The 17,147-nt window shown below is 33.4% G+C and overlaps 1 protein-coding gene across 1 annotated transcript in view; it reads left to right on the top strand.

Annotated features, from left to right (window-relative positions):
- Positions 1-15,954, top strand: part of side-VII (sidestep VII) — a 247,951-nt gene extending 231,997 nt beyond the window's left edge. Inside the window, exons 7-16 of the mRNA XM_068763149.1 lie at positions 2,806-2,953; positions 4,485-4,615; positions 5,172-5,331; positions 6,052-6,155; positions 7,449-7,638; positions 7,930-8,063; positions 10,573-10,753; positions 11,433-11,680; positions 12,064-12,225; positions 15,655-15,954. Of these exons, the coding sequence (XP_068619250.1) occupies positions 2,806-2,953; positions 4,485-4,615; positions 5,172-5,331; positions 6,052-6,155; positions 7,449-7,638; positions 7,930-8,063; positions 10,573-10,753; positions 11,433-11,680; positions 12,064-12,225; positions 15,655-15,840 (1,644 nt within the window). The 3' untranslated portion in view covers positions 15,841-15,954. The remainder of the gene's footprint in view (positions 1-2,805; positions 2,954-4,484; positions 4,616-5,171; positions 5,332-6,051; positions 6,156-7,448; positions 7,639-7,929; positions 8,064-10,572; positions 10,754-11,432; positions 11,681-12,063; positions 12,226-15,654) is intronic.
- The last annotated feature ends 1,193 nt before the right edge of the window (positions 15,955-17,147 follow it).

Raw genomic sequence — 17,147 nt, 5'->3', positions numbered from 1 at the left:
TAAAAAACACACACACACAACTATACTTTACGTAAAATAATTTGATAATCTGCAAATATACTATAAAATTTTATTAATAATTAATACGAATTTTAGAGAATTAAATATGCTGCAACATTTACGTCTGTATGCTTTTTATAATGATGTTTTTAAATTTTAATAAATCACAACAGTTTAACGAGAAATTTTTGTTGTAAAAAATATTACATATAGTAAGCAGGTGGCGCGAAGAGTCTCGTACATACTAAATTCTGATGTAGCAGTCGATGGACATATTGAAATACTTTAAAGACCGCACATTTTATACCGATATACTGTCTTACAGGTGTTCAAACATAGCAAGTGTAAAGTATGCGACAACTTGTTCATGAAAGTTGAATTGTTCCGCTTGAATTAATTAAATTCGGCGCTCATCGGATGTTCGCAGCTGAAATTAATATTAACGCAGACCGATTCAATATAATTCAACCTTTAGAGACTCAAGCAATGGCTGCCTTAATTTATTATTTACCCGAAAGCTTTGATAGAACCTCTTCAATTTATTATCGCGGTATCTGTGTTTCGTGTAATTTGACGTTAATTTAATGTCCGTTATTAGTCAAATTGAAAGGGCATTCAGAATGTTTGATTTTACAGGCATTGTTTATTACCATCGCGGCTACTGAAGACTTGTATACTTCAGCGATTGTTCCGTCTGTCTGTAGAGAATAAATTCTTGCATTTTACTTTACTTATTTGGTCCCCGCTATCGGGGGCTTCTCCTATCCTTATCTTTGGGAAGGACAGGGTCGTTTTATTTTTTTATTTTTTTTCATATTCCTTTTTTTGCTCTCGTCTTGCATTCTACTTAAAACATTTCATACTTCATTTTTCTTTCCACATTTCTTCTCCCTTTCATTTTCATACCACGATATCATTCATTCCTCATGTCATTCCTCAGTTTTATATTTCTTTATTTTATTTTAAACATTTTGTTCTATATACTTTTTATTTTGCTTTATTTCCTATGTCATTGTTCACACTTATTCTTATTTTTAACTTTTATTTCTACTGATTGCTTTTTCTGCAATTTTCCTGCAAAGTTCGAGGAATTTTCGTTATACTTTGGACATTAAAGAAAAATAATTTTAATTAAAATACTTAGTAAAAAACACTTCTAGCAGGCTTATTAAATCTTGTAATTATAAATTTGTTTTTAATACACTTTTTATATATACCTTTCTTGAACATTAATTTTATAAAGTAATCTACTGAATTATTTTTGTAATGATCGTGTAAAGGAGGTCAGTATTTTTTTTAAATGAAATAAACATGATTTTATTTCTTACAACTTACGTATAAGTAACTTGTTAACAATTAAAATTAGTAATTTACACGGTTAACTTTTTTAAGTTGCCTAATTTTTAAAAACCTTTTTTACTTTACATTACCACTGAAAGAAGTTTTAAAATAAATAGCATACTTTGTTCATTAATATTAACTTTAAAATGATCTAAGAATAATAGATAAGTTCGTATCAGTTGTACTTGTGTAGGAAAATAAATAAGACTTAATGTATCTCTCAATTGCGAGGATGTACATAAATTTGCCCCTCAACACCGATTCAAACAAAATGGAAGCCAATAAAAAGAACGTATCGTACACAATTGATTGAAGGAAATCGTTTAAAGTCCCTCGTGTGCAATTACAGTGTGATAGACGTAAATAATTTAATCAAAGTAAGAATTATTCTTATAGATTAGCACTCTGTTCTATTCGAGAATTTTTTTAATGATTGCATGTCAGTGCATGATCACCAACTAGCTTAATGAAACAGCACACAGAATCAGTAGGTACCCATTCACTGTGACCCTGAAAAGACGGGTTATAATTCTACTACTTAATATATGGTAGGAAGCCCGGAGAACGTATCATACTCGGGCTGTGCAAATCTTTACGGAAATAAATGAGCAATGAAATCTGTTGACAAAAGTAACAGATATATATTTAATGGAATCAGTTATTTTGCGGAAGTCCATCCTAAGTAAGAAAAGGTCCAATATTTAGCCACTTCCGCACATGCAGTGGTAGTCGTGCAACAAAGTGCACCACTCGCCAGCCCGCTGATAAATGCGCATGCGGCAAACAATGCGAATTACACAACTGCCACCGCTAAATCACTCAACACGTGTTTCGCCCCTCCACAGGGCATTTTCAGGAGTTATGTTACACCGATTAGTGCCAAACACAGAGATGACTCTGCCGCATGGGCATTTTTCAGCGGGCTGGCGGTGCACTTTGTTGCACGACTACAACTGCATGTGCGGAAGTCACTAAATATTGGTCCTCTTCTTACTTAACAGATATATCTCATCAGATTGACATGTTGAAGTAGGTAGGCAGAAGTGGAGACCATGGGTAGGCAGGTGTAGCGTATGACATCCACTTTAAGATCATCGGAAGACGCTACATATAGGCCTCTACCATTTATCTATCTTCGGTCTATAGCGCTTGGGTAGTGACTTGATATAAAATAATGTACCAATTAAGGTATAATCGAGTAAAACTTCCAAATTCACCAACATAACAAAAATTGTATATAATGATAAATAGCTGTTGTGACTCACAGCTGGGAGAAGAAAGATCCGTATCAAATAGCGGCAACCCTCTCCCCCTCTGCGTTTAGTAAAAGCGAAAAAAAAAAAAGTAAAAACAACACTAGCGATCAAAATTAGAGCTCTATCAACAGGTCTAATTGAAAATCCACAGTAGAGTTCTCCGGTTGAAATGAAAATATAATGACTTGATTTTTCGAAATTGTTACAGTTGTCGTCAGATGGAAACACAACAACATCTACGGTGTCGTTGCAGCTGACGAAATCAGATTCCGGCGCAAAATTAGCTTGTCGAGCTTCTAATCCTCAAATGGCATCAGTGGCAGCACTTGAAGACGATTGGCTGTTAGATATACAATGTTAGTAAAATATTAAAGAAGCCTTTGATTTAAATAATTCAAGAGATGTTTTACTCTAGGGAATATTAGGGGGACCGGAAAGTAATGTCGCATTCTTAAGTTAAATTCACTCGACTTCATTTTTAACAAGTTTTATTTCAAATCAATAATATATTCACCTACGTTATCAACCTTTTACCACCTAGTATACAAATTTTCAATATAATATATAATTTCAGTAAAATATATCGACAGAAAAGATATTACTTTCCGATGCCCCTAATATGTACAAACCTCAATAATAAAAGAATATTATAGTGCACATAGAAGAAAGAAGTATAGGTAAAAGAATTACAAAGCAGCCTTTATTTACTACAATTTTTGTTACTAAACTAAATAATCAATAAGGTTTCATTGTTCATTAGTTTTTATATTTAATGAGGTTTAATTTTAATTTATATCTGTGAATATATTAACCAACGCTTAGTGCGTTGCGATCAAGTCACATTGCAGTCTTTTTATACTTAAATTTATTTACTTGATTAATGATATAAATTAAAAAAAAATTAATGTTCTTTTCTCGATAGTATTTTAGCTAAATGTGGGTATTTGTTAACCAAGAGGTACAAGACTGAGACTTTACGATTGATTGCAGGTTCGAATCCTGTAATAAAATCTTATATAATGCACACTTTGTGCATCAATTATTTAGGATTACTAATGCTTACAAACAAATTCGGTCGGGTGGCAATGTCCTCTGCGTACGATAATACACAGCAATCGCCAACTCGTTTGCTTAGCGTGGTGATTTTGGAATATCCTAAGTAATAAAAGGACCAATATATGTGTTTGGCACTAATCGGTGTAACATAACTTCTGAAGATGCCCCGTGGAGGGGTGAAACACGTGTTGAGTGATTTGACGGTAGCAGTTGTGTAGTTCACATTGTTTGCCGCATGCGCATTTGTCAGCGGGCTGGCGGGCGGTGCACTTTTTTGCACGACTACCACTGCACGTGCGGAAGTGCCTAAATATTGGTCCTTTTCTTACTTAGGAAGGACTTCTGCAAGGTAACGCCTGATTCCATTAAATATTTGGTATATCCCACCATAGATATCTTTGAAGGATGCATATACCTTGCAGCGTGCTGCTATGGCCTGAAATGATGACGGTGATACAGGCTATTTCTTCATCGACTTCAGTACAATGTTTTGAAGAGACAAAATCATATAGCAATGTTATTTGGATACTTGACTAAAGATAGTTGTAAATACGGTTTTTTAGGTTTTTTATGTATCAAATAGTAAACACGTAAATATTTACAACGTACACGTTTCAATTTTTGGTTTAACAAAAATCATATGCATGTAACAAATCAACAAGTTATAAACAAAACACAACGTAGTTGTGAATATTAGATCGTAAATATTAACAGTATGGTTAACCTCAACAAATGTTTAGAACGTTGACATACCACGCCGCTTTGCGGTTTACAATTTAGACTTAAACATATAACAATTTGAATTGCATTGAAATTATGTATATTTTATAGATGTACCCGAAACGACTGTTAGATTGGGAACTAATTTGGATCCTAAAAACATTAGAGAGGGCTCCGATGTTTACTTTGACTGTATTATTAAGGCGCATCCGTATGTTTACAAAGTAGAATGGAGACATAATGTAAGTATGAAAACTTTGTATATATAATTTTACCCTTAGTCTTTGCACAGTTGCTTTCAAGTAAATATTCCAAGATACAACTCGGTTACAAAATATTTATAAACATTGTAGATAATTTCGCGGGACTGGTCTCGTAAAAGTTTTCCTCTTTACCTAAAGATGCCATAGTACAACTAATTTTTTTTAAATTATTTAAATTTGGGGGGTTTTAACAACTCTTAATATATATTTTGTACTGGACGCGACCGCACTCCATTGCACTTGAATAACGACTGACAAAACGTCACATAGATAATGTGGGACAGAGATAATGCTCTACGAAGCCGAAATTAGCCGATTGTCTCTTTCCAAAGGTCGATGTGCAATATTTATCGCCGGGTACTGTACAAGATATATTCAATTCGCTTACTTTTTTACATAGAATAGTTTCATTTTTAATTAATATGTTTATAAACTACTTTTATTATACGTAATACTCTTTTAAAAACCGTTTTACCTGATTTAGTCATGACGTTGATTTATGGGACGTCTCTATAAGTCTGCATTTATATTTCAGGGCAAAATGTTGGTGCACAATGTTGGACATGGTATAATTATTACGAATCAGTCATTAGTTCTTCAAGGGGTTGGAAGGAAGACAGCTGGCAATTACACGTGCGTTGGTTTTAACGCGGAAGGCGATGGAGAGAGCAAGCCATTCACGCTGAACGTATTATGTGAGTGTTAAACAATTAACATATTTTTATACCACACATTTAAGTATAAAATCGATGGTAGGTCACGGGTTCGATTCCCGGAATACAATTTTATATAATTCACACTTGTGCATTAATTATATATGATTGCCACTGCCCACAAGCAAGTTTCCATAGTATATGCAGCATCGTCCTTTGCGTACCATAATATCAAACTGCGGTCGTCAAAGTTACTGCCAAGTATATATGCATATATAAAAATATATATGTATATAAATAAATATGCATATATATATATATATATATGTATATATAATATACATATCAGGAAGTGTTAATGCATCAACCAGCAATCTTGAGCCTGAAATCTATTCAAGCTTAACGTTGCTGGTTGAACTTGAGTACTTAGATTAAAATTAACAAAGAAACTAACTTTAACTTATCTGAAAAGTACTTCACACTTTCTTTGTAAAAAAAAAGTCTCTAAATATCTTCATTTCCATAATATGGTACCACTTTCATAATGATAATAGTATATTTTAAAACACGATGTAATAAAAATAACATTTAATGCAAAATTTCACGATTCCTATGTAATATTTAAAGTTGAATGTTAAATTAATAATGGATTCTTTAAACTAACTCAAAGATAAATATTCTGTTTATTTTTTTAACATGTAGTTGAACAGAAATTACCGAGTACTTTGTAATGCCTTTCACAAATGCATGATTTCATAACAGATGCACCAACATGCCGAAGCTCTCAGCAAAGGGTACATGGAGTGGCGAAACAGGAACGTGCCCACATAACATGTCACGTTGATGCCAACCCGTCCGACGTCAGTGTGAGTATTTCAGCCATCTTGTTATATACAGGATATGTTGTATGATACAACAGTAATAGTATATCCGGATATCGCTAAGTCTAATGAAAGCCTTTCTGAAATATTAAATACTGAAAAACAGATTCTAGTCACATTTGCCGAAAAATCGATGGTAAAGCATGTAGTTTTTTACACCAGAGCAATAACATTTGTTCCTGTTTATGAAACAAGTCTCGTCTCTTCTTTATCTTCTAATTCATTATCATTTTCTTCATTAAGATTGCAAAGATTAATATAGACAAACTGGATCATTTTATTGCGGAGTTAGGAATAGTTTTTTATTAAAAGATCTTCATCTGAAATACCTTCAACTAGAAAAAACATTTTTATATATCTCTTATATAGATAGATGTCCAATGTTAAACCTAAAACTATTTAAACATGAAAGACGACATCGTTAGATATCTGCTATATAAAAAATTAGTAAGCTAATATATGTCTTCCAATTCCCTTTGTGCCTAAAATGTATATAAGATATATATTTGCGCCACCGTTCTCGTTCCACAGAGGCGCTTTTCACATTAACATTTAGCGTATCATGTAGGGTTATCTACAAAAAGAAACACGCAGGACGATGAAGTAAACAAACACGTTTATTGATCAGGAATATACAAACATGCGAGAATCATACATGCATTTGCATTTTCTCTATAGAAGTTATTGCCGCTAGCCCTAAGGCTTTCACAGCTTCATTAAAACTGAGTTCACTAAGCGGAAGGGTCAGTGAACTTAAAATCTGACAACTAAGTATTTACACAACATAAACTACACCTTATTCTTACAAGCTAACTATGCTATGCGGTATCGTGTCCGAGAGAGAGTGCGGTTGGTTACGGTACTCTGGTCTTTACTTTCATTTACTCGAGCCTGCGCGCTGGTGGGAGAGATACCAGGGCGTGGGATGTGGGGAGAGGTTCCGCGTATACACGCTCGGCGCAAGCCCTCTAGCACCCTCTAGCACGGTCACAGAAGAAGGGCTTTGTGTATGGCTGCTCTGCGCGATGCCAGCCGTCCTCAACAATATAGATGTATCACATTACTATCAATAACAAATATATTTATGAACAGATCCAAAAATTTGTACTCGTATAATAACCATACTAACCAAATAACTGAATGTATTATATACATGTCAAATAATGCAAAATTATAACTGTATTCTTCAAGAAAAATATGCTCAATGAACAATAAATCGGTTAAGATGAAAATCATATTTCGTTTACATTTTTATGATCATATATTTGATTCTCTCAGTTTCGATGGACCTTCAACAATACGGCGAACAGTAACGAAGTTAGCGACAGTTATGTTTCGAGATCGGGCACCAGTTCGACAGTTACTTATACACCGCACACTGAAATGGACTACGGAACCCTGCTATGCTGGGCACACAATAGAATAGGAAAACAGAGGGTGCCTTGTGTTTATCATATCATTGCGGCCGGTAAGTTGCTTTTTAATAATGTTAAAACAGATCAATATATACAAGATAGAGTCCATTCGCATAAAGAATACAGTAAAAAACCTTTCGAAAAGTTTGACAGTTTTCTGATTTTAATTCTTTTTCAACCTCTTATTCTTTTTTACTTGAACTTTATAGGTTTATAATCTTATCATACACGGATTATTGCAATAACACCCTATCACACAAGTCAAAAAATATTATAATAAGTATGTAATATTGTTTGATAGCAGGTTAATTAAGTCATATATGATATAAATTTGTATGTTACAGGACGACCCGATCAAGTGCACAACTGTACGGTAGTAAATGCGTCTTTGACGTCATTTGGGGTGAGATGCGCCGAAGGTTTCAACGGAGGACTACCTCAATCATTTCTACTCGAAGTTCGCGAAATAATTACTCAGGTAAAATAAACATTTTATTTATTATTATTAGGATCCATGTGCCACAGATATTAGCGTCCGTACGTTTGTTACATACACGTTAATTATTTCTGATTTTTTTTGCTCAAGTTTTTTTTTTTCAACTAAAAGAAGTAAGTCTCTTGATCTATCTTAAAGACACTCTAGCAATGTCCAATTTTTAAGATTATGTTTACATTTCTGGTAAAATTTAAAATTAATATTATTTATAGTTATGTATTAAAATTATTTAATTATGTGGTATACCACTGTTCGCAAACAAGTAGGCTGCAGTGTCCTCTGCATACCATAATACGACTCTTCGATCGCCAACCCTGCCAAGTGTGGCTATTATGGTATATCCCCCATAGATACCTTTGTTGAAGGCTACAGTGGTACAGGCCTTACAGTGCGTATCTAAAGACGGAAATTATGATGATTAAAATTATTTGTTGTAAATTAAGAGTAAATGTGAATATCACTTTATAATCTGTTCAATAATTATAATTGTACACACACTACATTACGCTATTTGTATATAATTAAATTAAATGTACAAGGATATAGCTCAGAAAACGCTCAATTGACAAGTGACGTAACAAGAAACGTCATATCTGACAGCTGTCATTTTATAGCGGGAGTATTCTGAACGTTGCCATATACTGTGACAGTGCAACGTTCAGAATAGATGAAGAATATTTTGATTATAATTTTTTTTTCACTCCTAATACAATACTGAAAATTGCTGGCTTTATATTGAGGAAGAAAAAACTACATGGAGGCTGATATATAATAAAATATCAGCTACCATCCAATGAACATCCAGAATTATATTCCCGAATCGATTTTAAAGGCTTAATGCCTTTTGAAAATGCATTGGAAATATTTATAAGACTGGTGAAAAAAATAACGTTTGCAATAATATATTTACAGGTAAATAAATAAAATGACAGAATTTCCTGAGGAAGTCTGACTTTTTTTGGAATGACACAATTTCAATTTTTTTTTTCATTTAATATTTACTTACTAATTTTATATTACTATAAAATTAGTAAGTAAATATTACTAAAATTCAAATATCTTAACTCGGTTATTCTTTTAAAATATAATGATTTAAATTCCTAGTTTTAAGAGTAAATAAACATATTTCGTTAAAGTGTCCAAATGTTCAACATCGAATAGTCGCATACCTACAACTTGATACAATATGAAAATGTTATGACATAACAAACATGTATATTGATTAAATCCTTCTTTTAACGTGAGCAAAACCTTTAATTCACCTTATAAATCCATTACGGTTAGATATATCTTCGTTTGTTCAACTTATATTACCATTGATAAAAAGCACATATGTTCAAATCGAACTGCTACGATTGTCGATTCCTTAAGAACTATCTAAATCAGAGTTCCCCAAACTTTTTTGTGTCATGGACCCCTTGCCATGTTTTTCCGTGTTAGGTAGATCCCCTACTTACCTGATATTGATTTCCTGTAAATTTCTAACCGTAGTGAAGTTTAGTGTTAAAAACTAAAAGTAAAAACACATGTTAATTTATACATTTATTAATTGAATTTAAATTAAAACTACTCAAAATAAAATTTGTATCTGTTATGTAAAATATGCGTAACATTAAATAAACACGAGACTTCAACTCTCAGGTTTTTACAAGTTCAAAATGTATTGCGACCACAGAGCGAATACCAACATCCTACAACTTACACAATTTTATAAACATATATAATAATTTTTTACTTCATAGGTACTTTTATAAATAATGTAAATGTTTTGATATTATAAGATAGTATGATGTAAGTAAATAGGTACTATCAGTGTATGTGTTGAGATTCACATCGTGGACCCCCATTTTCATTTCATGGACCTCCAAATCCTTTTTCGCTGTCGTAGACCCCTGGCAGGTTGTCATAGACCCCTAGGGGTCGACATAGACCACTTTGGGAATCACTGATCTAAATCATCACCATCATCGTTATCATTTTGCCCGCAAGACGTCCTCTGATGGACATATACTTTCCTCGTATATTACCAATAGCACCACTTAGATATAGCTTGAATCCAACGCATTCATACAACTTTTTCAAGGTCATCTATCTATCTTGGATGGATGTTTAAGAAAAGATACTTTCCTTGTATCTATAGCAGATTTTGTATTGAGTATTTTTAAGCACTTTTATTGAAGAAGATTTCACGCCGAGCGAAACTTTTTGACTTTAAGAGCTCTTCGGGTGTCTAAAGTTGTTGCCAGATGTTGCCTCTTATGTGCGATCACATTTCTATCCGTATTTGATGGTTTATTTTTACTTCATAATGTTGTATATTGCAAATTATGTTATGTCACCTATAAACGAAACATTATTCTACATTTTGTACTGTATTTTTAAGTGTACTGTACCAAAATAAATAAGTCGTCCTTCGATAGGCGTGCCAATCCGTGGTTTTCAGCCCAGCATCTTCATAACGGCCATATTTTAATGTAAAACATATTTTCAGGAAATTATTGCGAACGTCTCAAGCGCTGTGCCGCGCTTCACCGCTGTCGGATTAGAACCAGGCAAGACATACGCGGCAGCTGTTTTGGCATACAATGCCAAAGGCCGTGGTGAACCATATCCACTAAGAGCTAGCACCTTAAGACCACCTGAAAAACATCACGTACACGATAAAAGTTTGGGTAAGTACGAATATATTATACAAATATGAAGTACACTGTACAAATGCGGAATATTTTGTAATGTCTATTTATATACTCATTTATTATACATTTTTCATTTAAATATATTAAGAATATATGTGGAATGGAACGTAAGAGCATGCGTGAAAAGGAACGTCAGATTGTGCGAGCAAGAGGTGTGTGAGAAAGAGGAAGACCGACAACGGTTTTACGACGAAGGAGTGTGCGCAGTTTAAAAAATATTTATTTGTACCCCACGAAAGACTTTAATATTCAATCCCTGCATCCCGATTACCACATATATACCGTATTTATCACCAGCTGACCCGAAAGCTTTTATCCCATTTTAGCTATGAATAATAAATTCTAACCTAAAAATAACATTTCGAAAGTTCGAAGTTCATAGCGAACTGCGTAGTGCGTGAAATTCGATAGACCTAACATTTTAATTTTTAACTTTGTTCATTATAAGAACCTTCTAGAAAGTATTAAGAAACTTTTAAAAAAGATGAATATAATCGTTATAGTTGTTCTCGAGTTATACCGTTACTATTGGAAATATTGTCCGTGAATAACGCTATTTAAGTCCGACGTAAAAGTGACACTCCTATGATGTGTCTCAAAAAAAAAACTAAAATATATGATTTTGATTAAATGAAATCTTATTTACTTCCTTTAGATTTACCAAGAACAGCATTCCAAATTTCGGGTGCCATGTCAGCGGCGGTGGGCGGTGGTGGAGTCCTCATGGTCGCTCTTGTTCTCTTCATGATTGCGGTGCGACAAAAATGCGCTAAGAGGAAACCCAGATCAGCACCACCCCCATCATCCCAGCCGGCGTCACCAGATAAACTTCGAGAGAAAGACGACAGCGAAAGTGACGATCGAAATCCAGATATAATACCTTCAGATACGGATCATATGCAGGTATAATTTGACAAACTAAGTTTATGCTTAAACGATAAGTAGAGGAAACTTGAAACCGCTGAGGCCTTAAGGTTCTGTAATGGAGACTATAAACCTATTATGGCGGATGCATACCTTTGTTAAGGTCGTCGAAACACGTAAGTTCCAGGCCGTTTTCTATTAGTGCTAGGAAATCTATCACATTATATATATATATATATATATATATATATATATATATATATATATATATATATGTGTGTATATATATATAATGTGTTTATAAGTTAAAATAGTCGATAAGATCTGAATTCAGATTCATACTTCCATTTTTTTTACTATTGATAATGTTACTATTAAACTAACTTGACTTATTAGAACGATAGCATATGCTTTTCCAACAGATTGACTACTTCAGACAACAACAAGTTTCCACAATATCTCCACCTCCAGGGAACAGAGCTCCTCGTGGAAGTGTTGCCGGTGTCCGCGGTAGTATACCCGGGTACTGTCCACTACGCACTGTTCCACCGTCATCGCATCAACCGCCTATGAATGATAACTCGGTAAGGTAACAAAGTTTTAGCAAAAATAAAATTAAAGATCCTTATTATGTTCGTACTGTTAGTTTCATAGGCTCTCCTTTTATTAATAAAATGTTTTAGCTACAATCTATGATGTTACTAAAAGTTAATGAACCATCTCGAACAAAAATCTTCACTTAAATTGCGTTAATCTCTGCAAAAAAACTTAATACTTTTTAATGATAATAAAAACGAAATAATAAAAAGTGCTTCTTAATTATTTCGCTTTAGCCATTAGAATTTTTATAACATTAGAACTAGTATAAGATTAGAAAATGCTCCAATATGCTATTTTAACTAATTAAGTTCATATATGTCAATCATTTTAACATCCATCGCTACCATGGTTTGCCACATTTCGTGGTATGTACCTATGTAAAACCATATCGTCAACATGACCGATCTTTTATATCACTGGTTTCACTTCTTATTGAAGCTATATTATTAGTGGGATACGTAATATTTTTAAATCTATTAGATGTGGGACTCTACTCTATAAGAAATAGATATCGATGTCGCTAGGAGCGTTAAGAAGCCCTGTCTGTACGGCTGCATAAGATAGAGAGTCGTACTTGGCGCAGTACCGCGAACATTGCCAAAGATAAACACCTCACAGTATCATTTATGTACTCATAAAACTGTCATGACATATTTGTGTTAGATTATTTATATATATTTAACCGTATTAACATTACAATTTATACAAATAAATAAAATTGTAATGTCTGTGTGTAATAATAAACTAATTTTTATTACACACATGTGAATATATGTACGGTATATATACAAAAATTACATTTTTTAATTATTGTCAGTTTATCTGTCTGTTTATTTCGACTAATTTCTGATATGGATTGACCGATTTTGATGAAACTTATACTGGCAGGTAGACAATACGATAAAGAGTAATTTATGTTAAATTTATTTAAAAAAAATATTTCTTTTTTAATTTCCACGTGGATACGATCAAAAATAAAATCTAGCTAAGACTGTAATTATTAAAATTATAATTTGGCTATAATATCTCGAGGATCCTATGAAAATATCTGTACAGTCGTGAACTTAATTGGTTTTAAGTATTTCGCCAATATAGAGTTTAAATTAATAACTTGTTCGAGATTATAATATTAGTTTACACAACCGATTTAAACAGTATAAATAATAGTTCAACTCATTGTCTAATGGTTGTTTGTGATTAGTTCGAGCATTGTTTTCAACTTAATTGTTTTGTTATTAAACTCCAAAACGGTTTTAATGATGGAGCTGTGCTATAAGCAAATAACCCTTAATTTAGATTTATCCAATAAACTTTTATATGCAGCCGTTCAAAACAAATTTATATTAACTTCGGAATTATACTCGAACAACTTTTTAAAATTAATATATTTTTTTTTACCTTATTAAGTGTTAAGAACCATAGGTATGGTAAAAGTAATCTTGGACAGACCGCCTCCAACCGGTTTTATTGGAAATCTATGTAGACGCCGGTGTCTAGCTGGCGACGTCATATGACTAAATGTATGTGAAAAAGAAAGAATTCCTTTAAAACTTTAAATAATTCAAGTACTCCTAATCCGGTAAAATAGTAGTACATAGTCGCCCGAACCTCCCCTTTCCTGCCAGTCCTCAAGTTTCGCTGTTCAAAATAAAAAATGAAAAAAAAAAAAACAAAATATACTTCAATCGGGTATGCTGTTGTAAGCACTTTCGAATCATCAATCAACATAATATGACGGCATTGTTAGACCTAGAGGAAGCTACCACCGGTTCCAAAGACAGTTATGCAAAGAAGAACCGGCGAGAAACTCAACAGCTACTTTTTACAAATGTAATTTTATAAAGAGTGCTTAACAATTATTAGGTTCCTGAGCGAGCATCAACATTTAATTCCACACATTAACACCAGTATAGTATTCTTGGATAGTATAATATGCTTTTTTTCATTAATACTTTTTTTTTGTTGGTTTTAAATCCCTCCAAGTGGCAGACCCGTAATTGTTTTGGAATTTTATTGGATATGCGTATATATAAATATTATACTTTAAAAGGTCTTAAACTAAGCGCCCTCTGCGTGCGGCTTGCCACCTCGAATCCGCTGAACCTGCAAATGGAATTTTCACAGAAGTGATAATCCGCTCAAAAAAAAACTTTAGAATGAAGTATCGAATGACGCAAGGCTTCTGTTTACCTTGGTAACATTTTAGTATCTAAAAATTAGAGATAGCAGAACCTAGTATATTATATTATGCAAGTTTATATATATATATATATATATATTAGATTTTTTGTATTACTGTGGTGACGTGCCCAAAAAAAATAACCTCGACTGATTCTTTGAGTCCCAAGCTAGGTTCAAGTAGAGATAGATTTTACCAAAATAGAAAACCCTCGAGGTTTTAGGTGGTTATGAAATGCTCAGTTTTTTTTTTTTTTTTCAACAAAACCTGTTTACCATAGAGCGTCTACCCTCAAGGCAGACAGATGTTTTAGTTAAAATCTTTGGAAAATGTATCCAGGCAGCTACTAATCAGTCTTATAGAAATCTATGGGTCTTGCCGATGTCTGAGTACATATATCTTGTGTGAACTTGTGATTACTCTATTCTTGTAAATTTGGGAATATGCCGGATTATAAACAATTTTTATCGTCACCGTTTGTGAACAATTACTTTGTTGTACAGGTTGATTAAATATAGGTTTAAAGCTTTCTAGGAGCGAATCATACAACCTACCTTTTAAACATTTTAAAACGCAAAATGCCTTACCTGGCAGTACAAAGTCTATAGAAGCAGATAGCAAACAATAATTATTTTTAAAATGTAGTTATACGAATTTTGAAACCCCTTCTTCTTACTAACAGATGGTGCAAAAGTAATGTTGCATTGTGAATCGGCGGCCATTTTGTGATTAACCAAAAAAAGCTATGTTTATGAAAAAAAATTTGATTGAAAGTGTAAAGTTAATGACATTCATTAAAAAAAATTATAACACATGTACATCATAAATGTCAAAGAACAGTGACATTTTACGCCATTTGTAAAAATCAAGGCATGTTCACATTATGCTATTACTTTTGCGCCACATGTTATATTATTATTACCTTTTTTATTTTTGAAACCATTGATGTTTAGATAGGGAGTACCATATCGGTTATCAGCTAATGATTAATACGTTACACCTTTAACTAATGAGTCTGTCTATAGCTATTAATATGCAAAGTTGCTTTAGGCAGCCGTGACATAACAGTTGTCATAAGAACATAAATATTTTTTTTTTTATTTTTAAATGTACTGCTACTATGTACTCATACAGTTTAACCTATCAATCTGTATGATTCATATATGCTTCACATAAGCCGACTTGGATATACTACCGCCGCCAAAAAAATGTTTCAATTTAATTATATTTATAGACCGCACCACCGAGCATTCCGCCGCCGGCGCGCTTCGCTAGTGGTGCGTGTACACTGCCGCGCGGAGCGGGCGCCTGCGCCACAAGCGGAGCGGGTATCCCCCTGCAGCACCTCCGGACTCTACCGCGTCCTCTACCCGCCCCCGCGCCCGCACCCCGCCACACGCCCCGCGACACTCCCCTCTGACAGACAACGCAGCTTTAGAAAGAGTGTAAATATAAATGACTCTCATACAAGTGCTCAAAGTTTCTAGTCAAGGCTTTGGATCCAGCGAAATGGTTTTCAGATTTTCCAACCATAATCAACGGCTATATACTTTCGATAACTATTTCGAGAGTAATAGCATACAAAATTAAATATAACCTGTAATGGAAATTTCCGAAAACCACTCGCTGAGTATTAATAAAATTAATAGTTAGGTCTAACGAAATTTTTAAACTGTGTTACATATAATTTGTTTGTAAATTATAATGTAAATAAATTTAATAATATTCCAACGAGTACTTTAGATAATATAACTATGTAATAATTAAATACTGTTAACGTATGAACGGACGGCAGATGTTATCAAGTTACATGCTCTATGTTTACACAAAATATAATTAAGTTTATTTTAATGGGGTTGTGAATATTTGTGAATTATTTATTTAAAAATAAAACTTCCATTTCATTTAAGATTATAATATTTTAAAATACGTAAAATTAAAAAGACAAACGTGGTCTCTCGTTTAAGAGCTAATTGGGAAGCTGACAGTCGCTTAATGAACCACGGATACAGATATGTTTGGGATTTCGAAACGAAAATAAACGACATAGATCTGTGGATTGACGTGACAACTTGGAGACAACATAATGCAAATTAGATGACCACAAACCGGCGAGAACAGCGTAGGATGGTCGCTCACAAGGTGAAGAGATGATCCAACATGGTCCCTGTTAGACTGATTTTTGCGCCATTATACTGTGCTAAGCCAGGTCGGCTCGACCTGGTAAATGAACTCCTCTAGTGCGAACCAGGTAGTTATGAACTGTTGCCGTTTTCCTAATAAAATCGTGAAAAATAAATAAATATGTCATTTTTGGTACTGTCTTTATTCCATCATAATCGTGAAGTTTATATATACAATTATCTCTTTTATACCTCAAGAACAACAGAAGCTATAGCTCTCCCACTGAGGGAGAGGTGACAACCAGGCCAAAAAGACCTGGTTTTGTACGCAGCGTGTTAAATCACTCAGAAGACGTTTGAAATCTGTTGAGGTGTGTTCAGCATTGAAATAAAATGATGATAATGGCGATGTAAATTTTTACATTCGTTGCTATGTGAATATTCTGCTGAATTAATTTAATCGCTTATACGTAATGTAATGTGTACTTTTAAATTGTATAGTATAAAGCTATTTTAAATACATATCCCTGTTTAAGTTTTTCCTTATAGGAATAAAGTTTATGAAAATCGTTTTAAAGTGTGTTCGCCGCAGTATAAATACGAA

This window comes from Battus philenor, unplaced genomic scaffold (assembly GCF_028537555.1).
Source record: "Battus philenor isolate CCGP_79_NKW_IND1 unplaced genomic scaffold, ilBatPhil1.0.hap1 SCAF_17, whole genome shotgun sequence".
In the NCBI taxonomy this organism is placed as follows: Eukaryota; Metazoa; Arthropoda; class Insecta; order Lepidoptera; family Papilionidae; genus Battus; species Battus philenor.
Note: the sequence above shows the minus strand (reverse complement) of the source record. Positions and strands in the feature narration are given on the sequence as shown.